This window comes from Triticum aestivum, chromosome 4B (genome assembly GCF_018294505.1).
Source record: "Triticum aestivum cultivar Chinese Spring chromosome 4B, IWGSC CS RefSeq v2.1, whole genome shotgun sequence".
In the NCBI taxonomy this organism is placed as follows: Eukaryota; Viridiplantae; Streptophyta; class Magnoliopsida; order Poales; family Poaceae; genus Triticum; species Triticum aestivum.
The window spans coordinates 100,331,082-100,357,134 of NC_057804.1; the positions used below are offsets into that span (position 1 = coordinate 100,331,082).

General features: G+C 46.2%; 1 protein-coding gene across 1 annotated transcript; it reads right to left on the reverse strand.

The window, feature by feature from the left end:
- Nucleotides 1-21,323: 21,323 nt before the first annotated feature.
- LOC123094554 (translation initiation factor IF-2) lies at nucleotides 21,324-22,912 on the reverse strand. The gene is made up of 3 exons (XM_044516531.1): nucleotides 22,534-22,912; nucleotides 22,179-22,454; nucleotides 21,324-21,412 (listed from the first exon to the last, which is right to left on the reverse strand). Exons 1-3 carry the CDS (start codon nucleotides 22,549-22,551, stop codon nucleotides 21,404-21,406), a joined length of 303 nt encoding a protein of 100 aa, XP_044372466.1. The 5' UTR covers nucleotides 22,552-22,912; the 3' UTR covers nucleotides 21,324-21,403.
- Nucleotides 22,913-26,053: the final 3,141 nt, after the last annotated feature.

Here is a 26,053-nt window from a genome sequence, read left to right on the forward strand (position 1 = left end):
CACGGACATGACGGAGTCTCGAAATGGTCGAGACATAAATATTGATATATTGGACCATGTTATTCGGACACTGAAAGTGTTCTGGGTGGTTTCAGGTAAAAACGGAGTGCCGGAGGGGTTACCGGACCCCTCGGGGGAACTTGGGCCACCATGGGCCTTAGTGGAGAGAGAGGAGGGCCGCCAGGTCAGCCCCCCCCCCTAGTAGTCCGAATTGGACAAGGGAAGGGGGCGGTGATAAGTCTACAACGTATCTATAATTTTTGATTGTTCCATGCTATTATATTACCCGTTTTGGATGTTTATGGGCTTTACTTTACACTTTTATATCATTTTTGGGACTAACCTACTAACCAGAGGCCCAGCCCAAATTGTTTTTTTCCTATTTCAATGTTCCGAAGAAAAGGAATATCAAACGGAATCCAAACAAAATGAAACCTTTGGGAGGGATCTTTTTGGAACAAACGCAATCCAAGAGAGTTGGAGTGGACGTCAAGAAGCAGCCGAGATGGCCACGAGGGTGCAAGGCAGGCCCTAGGGGGGTGGGCGTGCCCCCACCCTCGTGGGCCCTTGTGGCTCCCCTGACCGACCTCCTTCGCCTATATATACTTGCATACCCTGAAAACATCCAGGAGCACCACGAAACCCTATTTCCACCGCCGCAACCTTTTGTATCCGCGAGATCCCATCTTGGGGCCTTTTTCGGCGCTCCGCCGGAGGGGGAATCGACCACAGAGGGCTTCTACATCAACGCCAAGGCCTCTTCGATGAGTTGTGAGTAGTTTACCACAGACTTTCGGGTCCATAGTTATTAGCTAGATGGCTTCTTCTCTCTCTTTGAATCTCAATACAATGTTCTCCTCAATCTTATTGGAGATCTATTCGATGTAACTCTTTTTGCGGTGTGTTTGTCGAGATCCAATGAATTGTGGGTTTATGATCAAGTTTATCTATGAGAAATATTTCAATCTCCTCTGAATTCTTTTATGTATGATTGGTTATCTTTGCAAGTCTCTTCGAATTATCAGTTTGGTTTGGCCTACAAGATTGATCTTTCTTGCAATGGGAGAAGTGCTCAGCTTTGGGTTCAATCTTGCGGTGTCCTTTCCCAGTGACAGCAGGGGTAGCAAGGCACGTATTGTATTGTTGCCATCGAGGATAAAAATATGGGGTTTATATCATATTGCTTGAGTTTATCCCTCTACATCATGTCATCTTGCCTAATGTGTTACTATGTTCTTCTGAACTTAATACTCTAGATGCATGCTGGATAGCGGTCGATGTGTGGAGTAATAGTAGTAGATGCAGGCAGGAGTCGGTCTACTTGTCACGGACGTGGTGCCTATATACATGATCATGCCTAGATATTCTCATAACTATGCACTTTTCTATCAATTGCTCGATAGTAATTTGTTCACCAACTGTAATACTTATGCTATCTCGAGAGAAGCCACTAGTGAAACATATGGCCCCCGGGTCTATTTTCCATCAGATAAGTTTCCCATCTATCTTTATTTTGCAATCTTTACTTTTCAATCTATACCATAAAAATACCAAAAATATTTATCTTATCTTATTATCTCTATCAGATCTCACTTTTGCAAGTGGGCGTGAAGGGATTGACAACCACTTTATCGCGCTGGTTGTGAGGTTCTTGTTTGTTTGTGTAGGTACGAGGGACTTGCATGGAGCCTCCTACTGGATTGATACCTTGGTTCTCAAAAACTGAGGGAAATACTTATGCTACTTTGCTGCATCACCCTTTCCTCTTTAAGGGAAAACCAATGCAGTGCTCAAGAGGTAGCAGACGGCGCCCCCTTTCCTACTCCATCTCCCTCTCCTTCCATCCCCCTCTCTTCCTTGTAGAGGAATCCTACTAAGACTAGTAGTCCTAGTAGGACTCCCTCTCCTTGGCGCTCCCCCTAGGGCCGGCCGGCCTCCCCCTCCCTCCTTTATATACGGGGGCAGGGGGCACCCTAGAACACACCAAGTCTTCTCTTAGTAGTGTGCAGTGCCCCCCCCCCCACAGTTACACACCTTGATCATATCGCTGTAGTGCTTAGGCGAAGCCCTGCGCTGGTAACATCATCATCACCATCGCCACGCCGTCGTGTTGATGGAACTCACCCTCGTCCTCAACTGGATCAAGAGTACGAGGGACGTCATCGAGCTAAACGTGCGCTGAACGTGGAGGTGTCGTACGTTCGGTACTTGGATCGGTTGGATCGTGAAGAAGTTCGACTACATCAACCGCGTTACTAAATGCTTCCGCTTTCGGTCTATGAGGGTACGTGTACACACTCTCCCCTCTCGTTGCTATGCATCTCCTAGATAGATCTTGCGTGATCGTAGGAATTTTTTTGAAATTACTATGTTCCCCAACAGAGAGAAGGAAGGGGAGAGATTCGGCCTGCCCTTCCTTCCCTCCCCCCTCCTCCTTCCTTCCCCCTCCGGAACTTATGGAAAGGGGGAGGCCGAATTAGGGAGGCGCCCAAGTAGGATTCCTCCTACTTGGGGCGCAACCTTGCTGCTCCTCTCCCTCTCCCACCTATATATACATGGGGAGGGGGCGCCTAGAACACACAACAACAACTGTTAGCCATGTGCGGCGCCCACCTCCACAGATTACACCCTCGGTCATATTCTCGCGGTGCTTAGACGAAGCCCTGCGCGGATCACTTCACCATCAGCGTCACCACGCCGTCATGCTGACGGAACTCATCTACTTTCTGGACACTTTGCTGGATCAAGAGTTCGAGGGATGTCATCGAGCTAAACGTGTGCAGAACTTAGAGGTGTCGTACGTTCGGTACTTGATCGGTCGGAACGAGAAGAAGTTCGACTACATCAACCGCGTTGTTAAAGGTTTCTGCTTTCGTTCTACGAGGGTACATAGACATACTCTCCCCCTCTTGTTGCTATGCATCTACTAGATAGATCTTGCGTGAGTGTAGGAATTTTGTTTGAAATCGCATGCTACGTTTCCCAACACTTATGCCCATCGCCAATCGGCTTCCATGGTTTTGTACAAGGAAAGAAGGTTCAACCTTTGGGGAAAATATCTCTCGAGGTAGTCTTCGGGGACGAGGACAACTTCCGCTTAGAAACTTTGTGCTTCGAGGCCACTCTGTTTCGGAACAACCACAACGCTATCCTAGGCAAGCCATCATATATAAAGTTCATGGAGTAGCCGTCCTACACCTATTTACAGCTAGAATGTTGGGCCCAAATGACACTATCACGGTCAATGGCAACATCGAGAAAGTGCTAGAAGCAGAGATCGCTACCCTGGAGCATGTCAAGGTTGATATCGCATCAGCGGAGGTGGAAGAAATCATGAAGGCGTTGTACCCGACTACCACTTCATTGTCTAGGAAGCCTAAGCCCCAACCCGCCTTCCAACCGACAAAAGAAACAAATAAACATCAAGTGCACCCAGAGGACCCAGCCAAGACAGTTATCATAGGAGGTGAGTTGTGCCCGGAGCAAGAAGATGAGCTCATACAATTCCTTTGGGATAACTAGGATCTTTGCTTGGAGACCCACTAACATGTCTGTGTCCCCGGGCATTACCCAGCACAGCATGGACGTCCACAAGGATGCGATGCCGGTCAAACAGGCCCGTCGACACTTCTCCATAGAGAAACGCCATGTAGCCATAGTGGAAATAGCGCCGGCTCCTAGCTATCGGCTTTATCAAGGAGGTTGCCCACCCTGAGTGGTTTTCCAACCCAGTAATGACCAGGAAGAACTTGTTGTGTCAAATGTGCATCGACTATACCGACCTCAATGAGGCTTGTCCAAAAGACTCGTTCCCACTACCATGCATCGATCTAGTGATCAATTTTCATAAAAGCACCTTCGCTCTGATCCACGTCGACCCCAATCTCACTACTAGCCTAGCCGCAATCCTGGGCTGCCCGGTTGCATCCTTTCCCCAATCTTACTTGGGTTTGCCTCTATCCACCCACAAACTCAACCTTGCAGACTTCTTCTTCATCATCGACAAGTTTGACCGCCATTTAGCTGGCTGGAGGGGCCTTTTACTCTCCTTGGCTGGAGGGTTGTTCTGGTTCGCTCTGTTCTACGCGCACTACCAACCTATGCCATGAGTATCCTTCTTCTTCCAGTTGGAACCATCCAGGAAATCAAGAAATGTTGTCGTGCCTTCTTCTGTCTGGCTAGGAAACGACCTCGGGTAGCAACTGCAAGGTCGCTTGGTACATCATTTGCGCTCCCTTTGCCAATGGGGGCCTTGGCTTTCTTTCTCTTCCGCACATGAACCAGTGTCTTCTCCTCAAACACATTTCCAGGTTGCACGATGAGCAAATCTCGGGAGAGACTCCATACATTGTTTCCAAATATGGCTGGTTGACCACTAATGATGTGGGCATGTCGGATAACCATCATACCCTGATTTGGAAAGACATCATGAAAGGCCTCGCTCTCTTCTGTACCACTACTAGGGTTTCTATTGGAAATGGAGCCGCTACCTCCTTTTGGCTTGACCTGTGGTTACCACAGTCCTCCCAAACCTTAGCCCAACAATTCCCTGCTCTGTCTTCCCACTCCAACCGAGTCCACACTTCAGTGGCCCGTGCTATGGCCTCGAACAACCTAACCTTAGACCTAACACCTCGACTATCTCACACATTCGAATGCGAGCTGCTTGAATTATGCACTATATTGGCCACGGTAAACTTGAATATGCAGGTGGCTGACAGAAGAACTACAAGGGACGCTGGGAAACCTTTTACCGCTAAGCTGGCATACCACACGGTTTGGAGGATGAAACGTACAGACACGCTTGCTCCGTCCATCTGGAGAAACTACGCCCCAAATGAATGCAAAATCTTCCTCTGGCTTGCCTGCAAGGACCGCCTCTGCACGAATGAACAATGTTTCAAATGAGGCATTGCCACTTCTGCCGCATGCCCCTTCTGCGACCACTGCGAATCCATCGACCATCTCCTATTCAGATGCCCGCACCTCGCTCCACTTTGGGTGGAACTTGACAGCCTCTGTCCAAATGCACCACATGGGTTGCTCCAGGCATGGGATGGTGAATGGCACAATAAAACAAGATCAACAATCCTGCTGACCATTCTCTGGAATATCTGGAAGAGATGGAATGCCAAGGTTTTCTGGAACATTCACCTTGAGCTTCATGATATTGCGAGCTCTGTTATGGATGATCTTAAACTCTGGTCCCAGCGCTGTAATAATATTCAACAACAAATTAGGCTCCGGGACTGGGGCTCCATGTTGTTCCACCTTACCGGGAGAATATAGCCCTTACACTTGAGGTAATTTTGATTTCTCCCTTTCCTCCTCTCAATCCCCTATATTTTTTGATGATCCTGAGATGTGTAACACCCCTAGAGGTTGACAATAAAGGTTCAGGCAGGCGTAAGCCCGCCATTGACACGTCACAAAAAAGTGATCATCTCTACCGTGGGCTGCAAGCAGCTCTATTTCCTGGATGCCTACTCCGGTATCACCAAGTTTGGATGAAGGAGTCGGATCAGAAGAAAACCTCGTTTATCACACCCTTTGGGACGTTCTGCTACATCACCATGCCTTTCAGACTTAAGCACACATGCGCCACCTACCAGCGAACAATGCGAAAAAATCACCACGATCAAATCAGCAGGAAGCATACATTGACGACATGGTCTCAAGACACATGACAAAGCCAACCTGCTAGCCGACCAAGAGCAAACCTTCATCGCTTTAGAATGAAATTGAACCCCGACAAGTGTATCTTGGGGTTCCCTTAGGCCATCTCTTCGGTTTCATCATCTCCTAGCGCGTCATAGAGGCGAACCAGGAGAAACTAAAGGCAATCATGGAGCTCGAGCCACTAGAAACAGTCCGCAAGGTCCAGAAACTCGCGGTTGTAAGCCGCTTTATCTCCCACCTCAACGAAAGGCTCTACCCGCCTCAAGTGTTTGCTACAATCCAGTAGAAGTAGAGCCCATGTTACTCTACATAACCACCACCGCATAGGTGGTCATTGTCATTATAAAAGTTTGCAAGAAGTACAAAACACCTAAAACATAATAAAAATTACGTCAGTCTCTAGATAACCAAACCACCATTTTACTACCGCCAGAACGAGCCACCAATGTTGTCGTTGCTCCCCTACCGAGGTGGCTTGACCTTATTTATGACAGTCGGAAAGTCTTCGTGCACGTGCCACTACGGAGCAACGCCTTGGAGCCATAGTTGTCATCCTTGAACCGTTAAATAAATCTGAAGCAATTGACATCACATCTCGTTGTTGCGCACGCACAATAAGAAATCCTAACCTCGCCGCCCTAAAGAAACTGTAGGAATATACGCCGGAGCTCCTTCGACTACGTCCAGATGTACAAACTATAGGAGGGTGAAAACCCAAAAGAAAAACTCAAAGAAGAAGTGTCGCCATCTGCCCGAGCGCGGCACCTTTAAGAACTAAAAAAAGTCTAAACTACTAGCTAGAGCGAAGGCACCAGGATTCCCCTCCCGGCCATCAGCCGCTGGAACAACAGGGAGAGGGAACGTGAATCTACAGGCTCGTCAACGAAGTCTGGGTGGAGGGTTTTCCCTCGCCGTCGACAGACTGGCCGTCGAGGGGAAGGGAACAAAAAGAAGTCAAGATGTTATTGGTTGCATACCCAACTGCTGGAATATAACTGAATGTGATTCCTCAAAAAGGAAAACAGACAAATTATATTACACATCCCTTTATTTGTGATCTTTCTGTTTAAAAAAATAAAAATGTAATCATTCTATGAATAATAAATATAAATTTGTGACCGTGAGGTCATGGTTCATGTCCTGGAAACATCCACTTGCAAAAATATAGAAAAAAAAGGTTGTGTATAAAAAGACACAAAGTGGTCATACCCGCAAGCAGGAGCTACGTGCACCAAGCTGCCCCTTTGTGCATTCAATATTCTCATCTACTAGTCTCCACCTTAGTCCATGCATTGTTGGAAATTGTAGTTACATTTTCCAAAAACTAGTGGTTGGGGCGCCCCCTTGTGGCGCCTCCTGAGAAGAAGTTGGGGCGGTGCCAGGTGGAAGGCGCCCCTTCCACTTTCATATTTATACTAAAACAATCGTAATTGATATAAAGATTCAAACAAGTGATTCTATGAACTTCCACAAAATAATTGGAAGCTATTTCAACATTGATCGGTCATTAGTTCAGTAAAGAAATTATACTTTCTAATCAAAATACAACATTTTCCTAATATGCGGAGCAGCTTTAGCATTGATCAATCATTGGCTTAAAAGCAATTGATGGCGGCATGCAAAAGAAGAGGACAGTGTCACTTATCCCGCTCTGCCGCAGATCTGCTCCCAGGTGCATTCTTCATGAACTTGTTCATCGCAGATAATTGTTTAAGTCTGGCCTTAACTGTTTCACCCAAATTGATATTTCGAGCCTTCTCAATATTCTGTGGCCAGGGATGAACCGGAAGAAAATACATATTATGGACATGAGACACGAGAAATGTAATTAAATGATCTTAGGGCGAAAATCTTAAGAAATTTACACAAGGAAAGCAATTCTATATCCATTTAAGAAGAACAGAAGGAATGCAACTCTATGCAGTTAACTTGTGTGAAATTTTGATTATTACCAGGAACCTGTTGAGCTGTCAAATGCCTCCTTGGATCTGGGCCTTGACAAGGTCTTTTACATTATCTGAGACCCTCGGCCATGGATCTCTTTTAAAATCAGTGACAGACCGGATAATTGCTTGAGCAACACCTTGTTCGGTCTGCGTTATACTCCCTCCGTCCGAAAATACTTTTCATCAAAATGGATAAAAAGAGATGTATGTAGAACTAAAATACGTCTAGATACATTCCCTTTTATCTAGTTTGATGACAAGTATTTCCGGACGGAGGGAGTAAAATGGAAGCAACAAACATATTATTCAGAAAGAGCATTCAATGGGACAAGTGAACCAGAGTCCACAGGCCAATCACCCCAAAGGCAAAATAAGGAAAACAAAACTTCAGTGTAGAAGGTGACAGATGGCCCCCTTGTACAAACAGGACATTAGAACACAGTTCACTTTTAGTACCCTAAATGTTTAATGCAGTTGACCTATGCCACCGAAACAATTGACCATTTTACGCTACAAAAATTGACCTGCCCAGAATGTAGGGACACCACTTACGCTACAAAACTGACCTGCCCAGAACGGAGGGACACCACAAAAGAGGAATGTAAAGAATCACTCCTACACTCCAAACATCAACCTATTGGCCATAGTTTCTCTTTCACACCTCCGGAGCCATGTAATAAGGACTTCCAACAATCTCAGTGAACCGTTCACCTACACCTCACCAATTAATAGCACATTAGGCAAACAATACAAAGTAAAAAAATGGCATAAAACAGACTACTATATCAGCTCAGCTTTGTCCTCTGACCATATCATCGACAAGTGATGGACAAAATGGAAATCTTCAACGATAGCTATATAGGATATTAGGATTGACTATACTTGGAGTCAAAAACATAATAAACATGCCAAAAATAATTGCTTTCAGTGCAGCCGTTTCTTTCATGTTTGCAAACAAGAAATTCTCTGGTTTGAGGTCCCGGTGCATCACTTCATGCTTATGGCAGATCTGATATTGTACAGGACAGAACAAATGTACACATGGTATTCACTAAACAAACAAAAAAGTGAAGTTACAGCAATCTAAGTACTACCAAGTTAAATGTGATCCTAGATAATCTAACAGCACAAATGAACAACAGCAAATGAAGGAATCGAGGGGCCATTCTCACCCACACAATCTCGATGATGGTTTTGGTGACCACAGTGGCGGCGCGCTTCGTGTAGTGCCCCTTCACAATGATCTGGTCGAAGAGCTCCCCACCCTCGCAGAGCGAGGGCCTCCCTGGTGGTGTAGTCCATGCAGAGGTACGTCACCTCGAACTCCCTGTAGAAAACATCCCGATGGGGGCGATGTTGTTTTCAAATAACTCCCTATTAAGATGAGAAGATACATCATTATGCAAGAATTGTTTTGCATAAATTGACAAGTTTGCACTTGGTAGCAAGTTGCATTAGTACTTACAGGTTGCAAATGGAATGGAAGGAAAAATATGTCACCAAGAGCTTGGAAGCAATTGTACTAATTATGGCCACTTACTCTTAAGAAACATAAGCAGCTTCTCTAGAACAATAGGAATGCTAGCTACAAAACATTGATGAATTACTCATTGGCACAGTCTCTATTTTAACATCAGCTATCCTAGCCTTATTTCTAAAGAAAGTGATACTTGGCCTGGGTATATCAACTCCAGTTTTTCAGGGACATCGCATACAAAACATTTGAAATAGGGACATGAGGAAAACAACAAGGATATAAATTAGATGATGAACACTATAGCTGAAGGATTTTTGGTGACACCAAATTTATCAGCAGTAATAAGCCAAGATTATGCCAAGTGGGCCAAAGAGGCAAAGAGTTCACAGTTTCAACTTTCAAGGAACAACCACATTACATGCATGGATGTTGACCTCACAGACATTCATCAATCTTACCAAATGGGCAGCACAACTGATGTCTACAATGAGAATGCACTTCACATTTAGGAATCTTTATCCTTCAGCACCTTAGGATAACAATGAGAACACAAGTAGAAGTGACACCAGGATAAACATGATAGGTCTACCAACTTCTCCTTTTCTAATAACTTTACCAAGATAATTAGTACCGCCCTCTAAAAGCCAAGTGAACCCAGTCAACCTAGCCAAAGATTCAGAGTCATGTTTATCTTGCTTTTTAGATATTTATTTTTCAGAACCCATGGCCAATAAAAAAATGTGGTAAATTGGTCATCTTTATTTTATTGTGAAGGGAATAGACACATGAGTACTGTCGTGGAAATATCACGTCAGATGTCCTAGCGGAAGGACTTAGTCGTGGAGCCATCGCAACAAGATTAGCAAAAAGGGGTTAAACCAGACAAAGGACACGAGGAGTTTATACTGGTTCGGCCCCTTGCGGTGAAGGTAAAAGCCTACGATCCAGTTGTTGTGGGATTGATTGAACTCGATGAGCAGGGAGCGAATCCGCTTTACCTATCTCTCGAGTTGTTGTTTCTTGTCCCTAAACCGCCGCTAGGTCGTCCCTATATATACACAGGTTGACGCCCGGCCCATCTACAGAATCCCGAGGCCGGCTCATACAAGTGTCCGGCTTGGTTTCTTCCTTTCCCTAACTAACAATACAAGTTACACATATATGGCGGTTTACTACTATGGGCCCTAATCCGCCATTGGGCTCTGGGCCTCTAAGCCTCCATAGTTCAAGTGCCATGTACTTCGTCTTCATGGGTTCTTTATGCTGGACTCCTTGTGAGTGTAATCCAGCCACTCCTGGGCGGTTTAACTCAGTAGTCATATCCCAAACATTAGGCCCCAGATTGGTTTGAACCTGTTCATGTCAATCTTCAACTTAGAGAAATTTTGATTTGGACATTTTCAAGTTGATCTTATAAACCACCATGACGTCATCTTCTGCAATCGTCGTAAACTGCCGTGACGTCATCTGCATAAAAATGTCATATGTATTCCTCTTTTATTAATTGACCTCCGAAAATCGAGGCGACAACTGTGCCCTATATCTCCTTTTTAGGCTCCTCAATTTTCACGCATGTCACTTATCCCTTTGCCTTTATAAATAAGACCGGGGGTCCTTTCCTTTTTCCCCCTTGCCTCGTCGCATCTTCTTCCTCCTCACGACCCCGAAGAGCTCAAGCATCGCTGCCGTCGTCGACCCTTGAATCTGCACCGACCAGGCCGCTGCATCAACCTGTTCATACCAGAGACCTTGCGACACTCCTCCGCATTAGGGTTCCATGGTTCTTTGGTGTTCATTAGCGTTCATCGGTGCTCATCTGCTTTCTCTTAATATCTCATTGAATCTAGCTAAGCCTGACAGCTTTTTCTCGTGGCCGAAGCCATAGTTTTAATCTGCCCCGCCATAGCATCTCGTTGTTCCTGGATAGATCCCATCTGGACTGTTGATGTTCTACCGTCGCCATTTTTAGGGCTCAGAAAATTTTCTTTACTAGGCCGCGGTAGATCCAAAATTATAATAGCATCTTGTGAAACATGTATCTTCAGCACTTAGTAAATTTCAGATATGCTTGTTCCACTTGTAGGCGATTTAACCTTTAGAAAATGATAATCCGCCAGGTACCATTAGCCCTCACGTAAACTGCCATCTTAACTTGAGCATCAATATCCGGTTTATCGTGCATATATGCTCCAATTAAATCCCCCGGTTTAACACCGATTTGTGCACATCCATCTTGAACCGTGAACTATCATTTGAATTTCTTTTATAGTTTGTCATCAAAAATGGCCAAACAATTCTCTTCTTGCAATTGGGTTCCGTCCTGGATCAAAGAAGAAGAACTTACTGGGTATGTTTTGACTGGCGCTTTAGCCAAGAAGGAGGTCATTCATTGGCAAGTCCCTGGCCCTGAGTGCCCTCCTGAACTTCAAGATGGAGAAGTGGTTGTATTTATGCAAAATCTAGACCGAGGATTTAGTCCTCCCAGATCAAAGTTTTTCCAGGATGTGCTTGCCAGATTCCAACTCCACCCTCAAGATATTGGACCGAATTCTGTGTCCAATATTTGCAACTTCCAGGTGTTCTGTGAAGCCTATCTGCAAGAAGAACCGACTGTTAAACTTTTCAGAGACTTCTTCCACTTGAACCGCCGTACTGAATTTTCTGACGGCCCCAATTCTGAACTTAACAGAGTGTCAATTCAAAAAAGGAAAGAAGTCAATTTTCCTCATGTCAGACATCACAGCCACCCCAAGGATTGGAATCAGACGTGGTTCTATTGCCGGAACACTGCGCCTGCTGACAAAAGTCCTCTGCAAGATTACCATGCTTACCGACTCAGCAATGAACATCCACTGCCTCAGCGGCTCTCTGCCAGAGAACGACAAACATATGCTCCCCAGCTTAATGCCCTTAAGGGTTAACTGGTATTGACCTTGTCCGTTGTTGGGTTTCATGGGGTATCCTGCCCTTAAGCCGCCGCACCAGATTAATGCATGAATATACCAGAGATGCCAAAGATCCCCAATGGCACACTGTGTCACGCCCAATATGCGATACTATCCTAAAGAGACTTGAAGGTCCCACTAAGGATAGAACCGCATATTGAAACGCTTTTGCAAGGTGGATATCATTACATCATCATTACATAATAGATGGGGATACATACATAAGGCATACAATGCCACATGAATACAACATCACAATACATAAGAGCATCATCCGACTACGGATGAACACAAACAGAAACTCAAACGACATCCACCCTGCTAGCCCAGGCTGCCGACCTGGAACCTATCCCCTGATCGAAGAAGAAGCAGAAGAAGAACTCAACGCAAGCAAGCATCGCTCTCGCGTCATGATCATCGCAAAACCTGTACCTTCAACTGTTGTTGTAGTAATCTGTGAGCCACGAGGACTCAGCAATCCCATTACCATGGGTATCAAGACTAGCAAAGCTTAAAGGGAAAGGAAGGGGTAAAGTGGTGAGGCTGCAGCAGCGACTAAGCATATATGGTGGCTAACATACGCAAATAAGAGCGAGAAGAGAGCAAGCGGAACGGTCGTCAACTAGCAATGATCAAGAAGTGATCCTGAACTCCTACTTACGTCAAACATAACCCAGAAACCGTGTTCACTTCCCGGACTCCGCCGAGAAGAGACCATCACGGCTACACACGCGGTTGATGCATTTTAATTCGGATCTGGTGTCAAGTTATCTACAACCGGACATTAACAAATTCCCATCTGCCTATAACCGCAGGCACGGCTTTCGAAAGATTATACCCTGCAGGGGTGTCCCAACTTAGCCCATGACAAGCTCTCGCGATCAACGAAGGAATAGACCTTCTCCCAGGAAGACCCGATCAGACTCGGAATCCCGGTTTACAAGACATTTCGACAATGGTAAAACAAGGCCAGCAAGACCGCCCGATGCGCCGACAATCCCGATAGGAGCTGCACATATCTCATTCTCAGGGCAACACCGGATGAGACATCCTACGAGTAAAACCAGACCTCGAGTTGCCCCGAGGTGGCCCCGCAGTCTACTCGGTTCGGACCAACACTTAGACAAGCACTGGCGCGGGGGGGCTAAAATAAAGATGACCCTTAGGTTAATTACTCCCAAGGGAAATATAGGTGGTGGTGAGGCAAATGGTAAAACCAATGTTGGGCCTTGCTGGAGGAGTTTTATTCAAAGCGAACTATCAAGGGGGTCCCATAAATCACCCGACCGCGTAAGGAACGCAAAATCCGGAAACATAACACCGGTATGGCGGAAACTAGGGCGGCAAGAGTGGAACAAAACACCAGGCATAAGGCCGAGCCTTCCACCCTTTACCAAATATATAGATGCATTAATAATATAAGAGATATTGTGATATCCCAACCAAAATCATGTCCACCATGGAGCAATCTTCAACTTCACCTGCAACTAGCAACGCTATAAGAGGGCTGAGTAAAGCGGTAACATGGCCAAGCAATGGTTTGGTAGGAATGGTGTCAAAGGTTAGAGGTTCATGGCAATTTGGGGAGGCTTGATGAGCAAAAGATAGGTAACGCAGCATAGCGATAGAACGAAGCAACTAGCATAGCAATGATAGTAGTGAGATCCAGGGTAGCGGTCATCTTGCCTGAAATCCCACAAGGAAGAAGAACGAATCCATGAAGAAGACGAACGGGAGTAGTCGAACGAATCCTCACAATCGCAACATTACCGGAACTAAGAAGCAACACCAGAAAGAAACAAACAACATGGTAAATGCACAGGCATAAACATGGCATGATGCATAAACAAGTATGATGCATGTCCGGTTTAATGAGGCATGGCATGGCAAAGTGCAAAAAACAATACTACAAGTTAAGTGGAGCTCAATATGCAACGAGTTGCATATTGACAAAACACCACATAAATTATTTAGTTTAAACTCGTTTAAGCTACCAAGCAATATTAAATGTTGTTAAACATGGCAAGAGGTGAAGCATAATGAAACTACCTATCTAGGCAAGTTTAAATGAGGCCAGAAGTTACACACAACAATTCCGGAAAATCCCCATGTGCATATTTTAGATTCGGTACCGTTCTGCCCTAAACCATATTTATGTTGTTAATCAGGAAAATAAAGTGGACCATGTTAATCTAGGCATTTTTCCACCCCATTTACATATAAAGAACATTTAAAACCGAGCTACGGTTATTTAGTTATGAAATAAATCATTTTAGCATGGCATTTAAGAAAAATTAATCAAACAGCAATTTAAACATTTTAAACATGGATGAAAGTGGCATATTATTAATCTACACAAAATTCTAAGCATTTTACATGTTTAAATCATTTTAAGCCGATGCACGGTTAATTAGTTATTACATGCATGAACAAAAGGGGTTTTCTGTAAAACTGTTAATTCTACGGATAATGTTAAAATCGCTGGACAGGAAAAAAATAGCAACGAGCCGAATTTGGAGGGCGGACTGGGCTGCTCACCATGGGCTCTTGGCCCGGTTGGGAGAGGAAGCGCGCTGGGCCTGGCGCGGCTGGCAGCCCACGCAGCTGGCCAGTGCGGTCAACGCACAGGGGCGGCGAGCACCGAGAAGTAGGGGATGCAGGGGCAACGGGAGGGAGCTCCGGCGAGGTCGTGGAGGACCGGCGAGGCGCGGAATGGGGTGGATCCGGACAGGGGCCGTCAGATCCGGACGCGAGGACTCCATTCCCGGCATCGGTGAAGGCCATCGGTGTCGAGAGGAGCTTCACGGGCGGATCCTACGGGGGAAAAGAGAGAGAGCGAGGTGAGAGAGAGGGAGGACGAAGGGAAGGAAGAGGGAGACGCGGGCAGCGGCGACCTGGGTCGGCAGCGACGGAGCAGATCGGTGGCCGGGGCGGCGCACCGGCGAGGCGGCACGCGGCGGGGCGCTGCGAGGGGAGGCGCTCGGGCGCAGGCGAACGGGAGGAGGTGCGGGGCGCACGGGCGGCGACGATGCGGGCTTCGCGGGGCCCAGATCGGCCCGAGGCGGGCCGGTTGCGGGCTCCTACAGGCCTCAGCGGCGGGGAGGAGCGGGGTGAGGTGGCGATGCCACATGGCGGCGGGGCAGTGGCTGGAGACGGCCAGGGGGCGACGTGGCGCGCGTGGATTGGCCCGGGGCGCGCCGGCGGCGGCGCCAAGTGGCAGAGCAGGGTTGGAGTGGCGCGGAATGCGAGGAAGGAGGGAGGTTGGCTGCGGCTGGAGGTAGGTGGAGGGTCTAGGGGGCTAGGGTTGCCCAAAATGGACGTGGGGTGTCCATTTATAGGTAGGAGGGGCTAGGTTAGGGGGAATTGGGGGCTTTCGAAGCCCTCCGATCGCGATCCGACGGATCCGATCGAGGGGGAGGTTAGACAGGCCTGGGAGAGGTTGGTGGGCTGTGTTTAGATGGGCTAGGCTTGAGGGGAGAGAAGAGAAGTGCAACCCGGCAGTAGTTTCGGAGACCGAAACGTCCGACGAAAGTACCGGCAACGGTACCGCTATACATTTAACGGTTGGGCTATCAGATGGACTCCGAATGCGACGAAACTTGGCAGGCGGCCTGTCTACACTATAATAAGACCGCACGACAAGTTGCAACCCATTCCGAGAACATTTTTATGCCACTTATAAAATAATATTTCGGAGGTGCCACGGGCGCGTGCGAGTGTGTCTGGACTCGGAACGGACAAGGGAGAGAACCGGCGGAACCCGAATGGATGCAAGTTTTGAAAAACATGCAGATGAAATGCAGATGATGACATGAGATGAGATGCATAACAAGAACAAAATGCAAAACAACAGATAAAACCCAACCACGAAGGAAAAATCATATAGCATCTTCGGAAAAAAGGCAAGAGTTGGAGTTATGAATATGGAAAGTTGTATCCGGGGCGTTACAACACTCCACCACTACGAGAGGATCTCGTCCCGAGATCTAGGATGGCACCGGAGAGAAACGGAAGAGGAAGAGAAGAGGTAAAACTAAGTTGCTTCTTTGACGAACGAGTGAAACCACGAACCTTGAGAGGTTGAGCAATTTAAAAGAAAGAATACAACAGAGATGAACGAGATTGCAGACAATCTGTTAGAAAAGAGGAACAAGGAACATTATGAGAACTTGACGGTTGTAAAGACATGAATCAAGAGTTTAATGGACAAGATAGAATTCGAAACCACTCCGGTTAAAACAAGATGAGAGAGGAAGAATTCGGGCAGCACTCCGGTTGAGCATGGAAGGAATAGAACATGAACTTACAAGATGAGAGGATACTTGATGAGATCAACAACACACTACCTCCGGAACTATTGAAAGAATGGCACAAGGGGTAAAAAAGATTTCAGACAGCTCTCCGGTTGAGGATGGAGGCAAAACTAGATAAGATGAGAGAACTCGAATGAAAACACGACACTCCGGTTAAATGGATAAGAAAGAAAAGAACACGATCCTCACAATTCGAGATGATGAGTGAAAGGAGCAACATCACAATGCCTCCGGGAGAAAGAATAGAAGATAGATCATTGAAATAAAAGAATGGAGAAGAAAATGCCAACTTCTGCCACAAATGAGCTTGGAAAGCACCCTTACAAGATGGTTACAACGGGGTTGTTGCAAAACCAACAACGAAAAGAATACGCTTGTAGTGGACTTATGGAAACATCTCAAGACTATGAGATGACATTCTGCCACTAACGAAAAACAATTGCTTGTTTGAGATCAACGAAGAGATGAAAAACCTCTTTCACCGAGAAGGATATGGAGAAAGCTTGGATCAATGATAAGCACCAAAAATAGCAACATTCCTTAGGGAAGGCTTTAGGTGAAATATAACCCAAGATAATTCCAACAAAGAAGTTGATTGGTCGAAAAGATCTCTTGAACGAAGAGAAAATGATGGATTTAAAATACCTCATTCTTGACAACATGTGAATCCCGAAACACGAATGGAAATTGTCAAGAATGATATAACACCACATCAAAAGATATTGTAGAAGGAATTGCACTTCAAAATGCAAGAAGAAGAATACTTGAACGTGTCAAAACAAAACATGTGTTGAGCACCATGTTTATTTTTGAGTGTAGCTTGGCGGATCATCACCTCGAGAGAAGACTTGAAAAACAATTCGAGATTGAAAGGAATCCTTGACGAACCATCATGTAGAGCCTCCATGAAGAACTCCGGTAATAAAAGGATGATAAAAAGAAAGAGAAGTTGAAAACACAAGGTGAAGCCTTGCGATGATTTAGATGGAGCTTCGCGACGATATAATTGAGAGAGCTTGGAACTCCGAAAAGAAAGATGAAGCCTCTCGAACCGAGAATGTGATATGATGACCAACTCCGGAAAGAAAGATGAATCACTTGTAATCAAGAATTTATTCATCATGAATAATCTCCGCAAAAGAATTAAGTCACCTCGAGGAAATAAGAATAAGATTTATTGTATGCTTATCCTTCATCAAATTTAATTGATGACAAGCAACGGATTTGGCATACTACTTATTCTCGTAGAAAGGATTAAGAGAGATATAGTGCAAACTTGAGAAGGTATTGATGGAACCACTGGTGGGATTTGGAAACAACGAATGAATGAATGAATTGATACGATGACGAATGAAGAGGAATCTTGAACGAACCACCGTAAGAATAGAAAACGAACGAAGTAAAGGGGTGAATCACCGGTGAGAATTAGAGAACAAATGAAGATACTTGAGGGAATTTGATACAAGAGAACAAAGAGATCACGAGCTGATTAGAGAATACTTGAGCGGTGCACCGGTAAGCTATGGAGAAGGAGAGCTAAAAGCTGAGAATGAATAAACCCGAAATGATGGCCTTCGTAGGAATAAAATGGAAAGAACTCACGAAATGCTCCGGATGGTAAGAAAAGAATTATTTCAATCGAAAACAATTATGAGAGGATGGCATCAATCTTGAACTATGAATCTTTAAGAGAACGGACCAAGATTTAGAGGAAACACTTCTTCGGTCTTCCCATGTTGAGAATGATGACGAGAACCACCACCAAATTGTTGAGAAACTCCGGAAGGATTAAAATAGGAAAGGTTGAGCCAAAGATGAAAAGAATTTGAAAGCGACCTTGGAGAAGGCATGTGACTGATGATAATTCATTCTTACATTAAACTTTGAAAGGAATTTTAGAAGCTCTGGGAAAATTAGAAGAGTCAGGTAAGATCCTAGGAAAAGACCTGTGGGTTAGGGCCCACTCAAAAGAAAACACCGTTGAACGATTTTGAAGAGAGATTGCACCAGTTGAATTAAATGGCTTGAATGAGATAACAACCTCGAAATATCTTGAACTGATTGAGAATGGAAACACAAGTCTTTTGAGATATCTTGAGCACTCCGGATAAGAATAGAGAGAGGTGAACAATTAAGAGGTGCGTCGGCATGAGAAAGCATTAGAAACAAGGAAAGGAATATGATGAACACCAAAAGCTTGAATTAAATCCACCGGAAAAGAATACGAGAATGAAGATTGATGAACTTGAAGCTCGTGAGCATCTTCACGAGGGATCACCGGATCAAAACATTGATTGAAAAGAGTGAAGAGACTTCACATGAATAAATGGATACTTGATTAAAATATATGAGTCCTTGTAGAAAAGGGTGGGAGGGAGGGAAAACAAAGGCAACTTGGGATGAATGAAACAAACACCATTGAGAAAACTTAGAATTGATCTTGCGGATGGGGAGAATGATGGGATCATCTTGAAGAGAAGCGCACCGGTTGGAAAAGGATTAACATGACAACCTCAATGATCAAAAAGGATTAGTATTCACAGAGCAATATGAGAAGACCGTTTAGGAAAGGTATGGATTCAACATTTGACTTTGAAGCAACTCGAATACCACAAATAAAACAATCCAAAGGATTTGGCTTGCAGAATAAGCCGGAACAAATACATATGATAGAGATTTACCCAATCCCATATCATGCATCTGTCGGAAAGATATTCTAGGAGCTACTTTAATTCCCACCTATAAAACTCCCGAAACTTTCTGCTTATGCAATCTGGTGTTGGGGATACAGGGGAAGCAATATATCTCACCCAAACTAACAATACCTACATCCAGTTGTATCCATCCGTCAACACATAACCAAGAAACCTTCGGAAATCATGTACCTCAACCTTCGAAAAGCATCTGTTATACGAGTTATGGCAATACTCCCGAACTCCCCAGTACTGGGTGACGTCGAGGTTATCTCACCAACAACTGCATAAAAGAGATTTTCGATGTCGGCAAAACTCAGGTATTCCAGAACTGCAACGATAAAATTGTGACGACAACACCTCGGAGCTCAACTCCCCGGGTCAATGCCACATAATAGACAGGAGGCACCAAGAACAATGTTCTCGTCACAAAACCATCGGAACGATTCCAAGATACCCGCGTGATCCTAAAAAAATTTAGTGAAATTTGAGGAGAGGAAAGACAAAACATCTACGTCAGGAGACCTCACCAGAGCGACGAAGGGGCTGAGGAGTAAAAAGAATCCTACTCTCCGATATATATAATCCTAAGACTCAAAATAGTTTTCTTCTAGACTCAACAACGGCCAACAATCAAGGGGGCTCCTATGGTCGGTCGAGGCTCTGATACCAACTTGTCACGCCCAATATGCGATACTATCCTAAAGAGACTCGAAGGTCCCACCAAGGATAGAACCGCATATTGAAACGCTTTTGCAAGGTGGATATCATTACATCAACATTACATAATAGATGGGGATACATACATAAGGCATACAATGCCACACGAATACAACATCACAATACATAAGAGCATCATCCGACTACGGATGAACACAAACAGAAACTCAAACGACATCCACCCTGCTAGCCCAGGCTGCCGACCTGGAACCTATCCCCTGATCGAAGAAGAAGCAGAAGAAGAACTCAACGCAAGCAAGCATCGCTCTCGCGTCATGATCATCGCATAACCTGTACCTGCAACTGTTGTTGTAGTAATCTGTGAGCCACGAGGACTCAGCAATCCCATTACCATGGGTATCAAGACTAGCAAAGCTTAAAGGGAAAGGAAGGGGTAAAGTGGTGAGGCTGCAGCAGCGACTAAGCATATATGGTGGCTAACATACGCAAATAAGAGCGAGAAGAGAGCAAGCGGAACGGTCGTCAACTAGCAATGATCAAGAAGTGATCCTGAACTCCTACTTACGTCAAACATAACCCAGAAACCGTGTTCACTTCCCGGACTCCGCCGAGAAGAGACCATCACGGCTACACACGCGGTTGATGCGTTTTAATTCGGATCTGGTGTCAAGTTATCTACAACCGGACATTAACAAATTCCCATCTGCCTATAACCGCAGGCACGGCTTTCTAAAGATTATACCCTGCAGGGGTGTCCCAACTTAGCCCATGACAAGCTCTCGCGATCAACGAAGGAATAGACCTTCTCCCAGGAAGACCCGATCAGACTCGGAATCCCGGTTTACAAGACATTTCGACAATGGTAAAACAAGATCAGCAAAGCCGCCCGATGCGCCGACAATCCCGATAGGAGCTGCACATATCTTGTTCTCAGGGCAACACCGGATGAGACATCCTACGAGTAAAACCAGACCTCGAGTTGCCCCGAGGTGGCCCCGCAGTCTACTCGGTTCGGACCAACACTTAGACAAGCACTGGCCCGGGGGGGCTAAAATAAAGATGACCCTTGGGTTAATTACTCCCAAGGGAAATATAGGTGGTGGTAAGGCAAATGGTAAAACCAATGTTGGGCCTTGCTGGAGGAGTTTAATTCAAAGCGAACTGTCAAGGGGGTCCGATAAATCACCCGACCGCGTAAGGAACGCAAAATCCGGGAACAATACACCGGTATGACGGAAACTAGGGCGGAAAGAGTGGAACAAAACACCAGGCATAAGGCCGAGCCTTCCACCCTTTACCAAATATATAGATGCATTAATAATATAAGAGATATTGTGATATCCCAACCAAAATCCTGTCCACCATGGAGCAATCTTCAACTTCACCTGCAACTAGCAACGTTATAAGAGGGCTGAGCAAAGCGGTAACATAGCCAAGCAATGGTTTGCTAGGAAGGGTGTCAAAGGTTAGAGGTTCATGGCAATTTGGGGAGGCTTGATGAGCAAAGATAGGTAACGCAGCATAGCGATAGAACGAAGCAACTAGCATAGCAATGATAGTAGTGAGATCCAGGGTAGCGGTCATCTTGCCTGAAATCCCGCAAGGAAGAAGAACGAATCCATGAAGAAGACGAACGGGAGTAGTCGAACGAATCCTCACAATCGCAACATTACCGAAACTAAGAAGCAACACCAGAAAGAAACAAACAACATGGTAAATGCACAGGCATAAACATGGCATGATGCACAAACAAGTATGATGCATGTCCGGTTTAATGAGGCATGGCATGGCAAAGTGCAACAAACAATACTACAAGTTAAGTGGAGCTCAATATGCAACGAGTTGCATATTGACAAAACACCACATCAATTATTTAGTTTAGACTCGTTTAAGCTACCAAGCAATATTAAATGTTGTTAAACATGGCAAGAGGTGAAGCATAATGAAACTACCTATCTAGGCAAGTTTAAATGAGGCCGGAAGTTACACACAACAATTCTGGAAAATCCCCATGTGCATATTTTAGATTCGGTACTGTTCTGCACTAAACCATATTTTAATGTTGTTAATCAGGAAAATAAAGTGGACCATGTTAATCTAGGCATTTTTCCACCCCATTTACATATAAAGAACATTTAAAACCGAGCTACGGTTATTTAGTTATGAAATAAATCATTTTAGCATGGCATTTAAGCAAAATTAATCAAACAGCAATTTAAACATTTTAAACATGGATGAAAGTGGCATATTATTAATCTACACAAAATTCTAAGCATTTTACATGTTTAAATCATTTTAATCCGATGCACGGTTAATTAGTTATTACATGCATGAACAAAAGGGGTTTTTCTGTAAAACTGTTAATTCTACGGATAATGTTAAAATCGCTGGACAGGAAAAAAATAGCAACGGGCCGAATCTGGAGGGCGGACTGGGCTGCTCACCATGGGCTCTTGGCCCGGTTCGGAGAGGAAGCGCGTTGGGCCTGGCGCGGCTGGCAGCCCACGCAGCTGGCCAGCGCGGTCAACGCACAGGGGCGGCGAGCACCGAGAAGCAGGGGATGCAGGGGCAACGGGAGGGAGCTCCGGCGAGGTCGTGGAGGACCGGCGAGGCGCGGAATGGGGTGGATCTGGACAGGGGCCGTCAGATCCGGACGCGAGGACTCCGTTCCCGGCATCGGTGAAGGCCATCGGCGTCGAGAGGAGCTTCACGGGCGGATCCTGCGGGGGAAAAGAGAGAGAGCGAGGTGAGAGATAGGGAGGACGAAGGGAAAGAAGATCGGTGGCCGGGGCGGCGCACCGGCGAGGCGGCGCGCATCGGCGAGCGGGCCGACGGCCACGCGGCGGGGCGCTGCGAGGGGAGGCGCTCGGGCGCAGGCGAACGGGAGGAGGTGCGGGGCGCACGGGCGGCGACGATGCGGGCTTCACGGGGCCCAGATCGGCCCGGGGCGGGCCGGTTGCAGGCTCCTACGGGCCTCAGCGGCGGGGAGGAGCGGGGTGAGGTGGCGATGCCACATGGCGGTGGGGCAGTGGCTGGAGACGGCTAGGGGGCGACGTGGCGCGCGTGGATTGGCCCGAGGCGCGCCGGCGGCGGCGCCAAGTGGCGGAGCAGGGTTGGAGTGGCGCGGAATGCGAGGAAGGGGGAGGTTGGCTGTGGCTGGAGGTAGGTGGAGGGTCTAGGGGGCTAGGGTTGCTCAAAATGGACGTGGGGGTGTCCATTTATAGGTAGGAGGGGCTAGGTTAGGGGGAATTGGGGGCTTTCGAAGCCCTCCGATCGCGATCCGACGGATCCGATCGAGGGGGAGGTTAGACAGGCCTAGGAGAGGTTGGTGGGCTGTGTTTAGATGGGATAGGCTTGAGGGGAGAGAAGAGAAGTGCAACCCGGCAGTAGTTTCAGAGACCGAAACGTCCGACAAAAGTACCGGCAACGGTACCGCTATACATTTAATTGTTGGGCTATCAGATGGACTCCGAATTCGACGAAACTTGGCAGGCGGCCTCTCTACACTATAATAAGACCACACGACAAGTTGCAACCCATTCCGAGAACATTTTTATGCCATTTATAAAATAATATATCGGAGGTGCCGCGGGCGCGTGCGAGTGTGTCTGGACTCGAAACGGACAACGGAGAGAACCGGCGGAACCCGAACGGATGCAAGTTTTGAAAAACATGCAGATGAAATGCAGATGATGACATGAGATGAGATGCATAACAAGAACAAAATGCAAAACAACAGATAAAACCCAACCACGAAGGAAAAATCATATAGCATCTACGGAAAAAGGCAAGAGTTGGAGCTATGAATATGGAAAGTTGTATCCGGGGCGTTACACACTGAAATACAGATCATTGACAACGAGGTCACTGACTCCATGAAGAAGATGCTGGATGAACCGATCTCTGAATGCAGCAAAACCGGGTTGCGTCCCTTTTATGTCAAAAACAAACCGCTAGCTATAAGAGTTTTATCCTTCTGTTTTTAATCCGTCCTCCTTTTAACACATTCTGATAGTCTTCTGTTTATTCCTACAGGCCAAAGATCCGTTCTGGAAGAAGAAAACTCAAGACAAACCGGCAAAACCTCAAGACAAACCGGCGAGAGCTCCTCGTGCCAAGAGCAAGGCCACAAAGAAGCCATCAAAGAAGAAAACCGTCGAGTCCTCTGATCCGCCCGAAGATGTTGACGACTCGGAGTCAGAGATAGAACTTGACTCCCTTGGTTCATTTTTCATACATCTTATTGACAATGACCATTATCACGATGATGTGGAAGCCAGTCGTGCTGACCATGCAGAGGTAATCTCCCTTTCCTCTGATTCAGATCATGTGCCAATACAAAAAGTTCGCCGCGCAGTCCGAAAAGTAAAACACTCACATCCTCTTGCTCATTTGGATCCACAATTTTCTTTGAAGACACAGTAACATGAAGGTCGTCGCACAATCCGGCAAAGTGGCCAGCAAGTCACAACCTCCGGTTTACCGGACACCCCAATCCGGAAGCATCGTGCAGAGGTCTCTTGTAATTCTAACGAGTCTTATCCCTTGGCAGGTTACTTCCGATATCCTCTTAATACGTCTGACTCGAATTATCAGGTAACTTCCAATTCATCCTCTGGCGATTCATCAACCACTCAAATGCCGCTTCTTGACGTGCTTGCTCATTGTCTGCTTCAACATAATTGGCAACTCGGGGCGAGTCATGACGAATATCACTTGGGAGGACCGCCTCTGCCCCGTAAACCATGAAGAAAGGTGTATAACCCGTAGATCGATTCAGGGTGGTGTTTATGCTCCATAACACAGATGGTAATTCCTCCACCCAACAACCCGGTGTCCGTTTCAAAGGAACCATAAGCCGGGGCTTGATACCCTTCAAGATTTCTTGATTAGCTCTCTCGGCTTGACCATTAGACTGGGGGTGAGCCACGGACGACACATCAAGCCGGATGTGCTCTCGTTGGCAAAAATCCTCCCTCTCACCTTTGGAAAGGTTCGTGCCATTATCTGTGATGATGCTGTGTGGAAAACCAAAACGGAAGATCACCTTCTTGATGAGTTGAACCGTCGTGGTTGCGTCACACTTGCTTACGGGCTCCGCTTCAACCCATTTAGTAAACTTGTCAACCGCCACCAACAGGTGGGTCTTCTTATCCTTGGATCGCTTAAAAGGCCCTACCATATCAAGCCCCCAAGTAGCAAATGGCCAGGTGATTGGAATCATCCGTAGCTCCTGAGCCGGAACATGAGCTCGTCGTGAGAACTTCTGGCAAGCGTCGCACCGCTTTACCAGGTCCTCGGCATCAGCATGAGCCGTTAACCAATAAAAACCATGATGAAAAGCTTTAGCAACCAAGGATTTTGAACCGACGTGGTGACCACAATCTCCTTCATGGATCTCATGCAAAATCTCTTGGCCCTCTTCAGGAGAAACACAACGCTGGAACACGCCTGAGACATTGCAGTGATGTAACTCGCCATTGTGAATAACCATGGACTTTGATCGCCGGACTATCTGCCTGGCCAGAACTTCATCTTCTGGTAACTCGCCTCAGTTCATATACGCCAAATATGGAACCGTCCAATCCGTAATTACATGTAAAGCGGCAACCAACTGTGCCTCCATATCAGGAATAGCTAAGTCCTCCTCTGTAGGCAACTTAACAGACAGGTTGTGCAGGATATCCAGAAAGGTATTGGGTGGTACCGGTTTACGTTGGGATCTCAACCGGCTTAAAGCATCTGCTGCTTCATTCTTGCACCGATCAATGTGCTCAACCTGATAACCCTTGAAATAACCAGCAACAATATCCACTTCTCGTCGGTAAGCCGCCATGAGTGGATCCTTAGAATCCCAAGTACCTGAAACTTGATGAGACACTAGATCGGAGTCTGCAAAGCATCGTACCCGACTTAAGTTCATTTCCTTAGCCACCTGAAGACTGTGGAGTAAGGCCTCGTACTCAGCTGCATTGTTAGTACAAGGAAACATTAAGCGGAGAACATAACGAATTTTATCACCTCGAGGGGAAGTAAGGACAACTCCAGCCCCCTAGCCCTCCAATTGCCTCGACCCAATAAAGTGGATAGTCCAGTATGTGTTGTCCAGTTTATCTTCCGGTGCCTGCAACTCTGTCCAATTGTTGATGAAATCCACAAGAGCCTGGGACTTGATAGTTGTTCGAGGCATATATTTCAAACCATGTGGTCCAAGCTCAATAGCCCATTTAGCAACCCGGACAGTTGCCTCCCTGTTCTGGATTATATCCCTCAAAGGAGCGGAACTGACCACTATGATGGGATGGCCTTGAAAGTACTA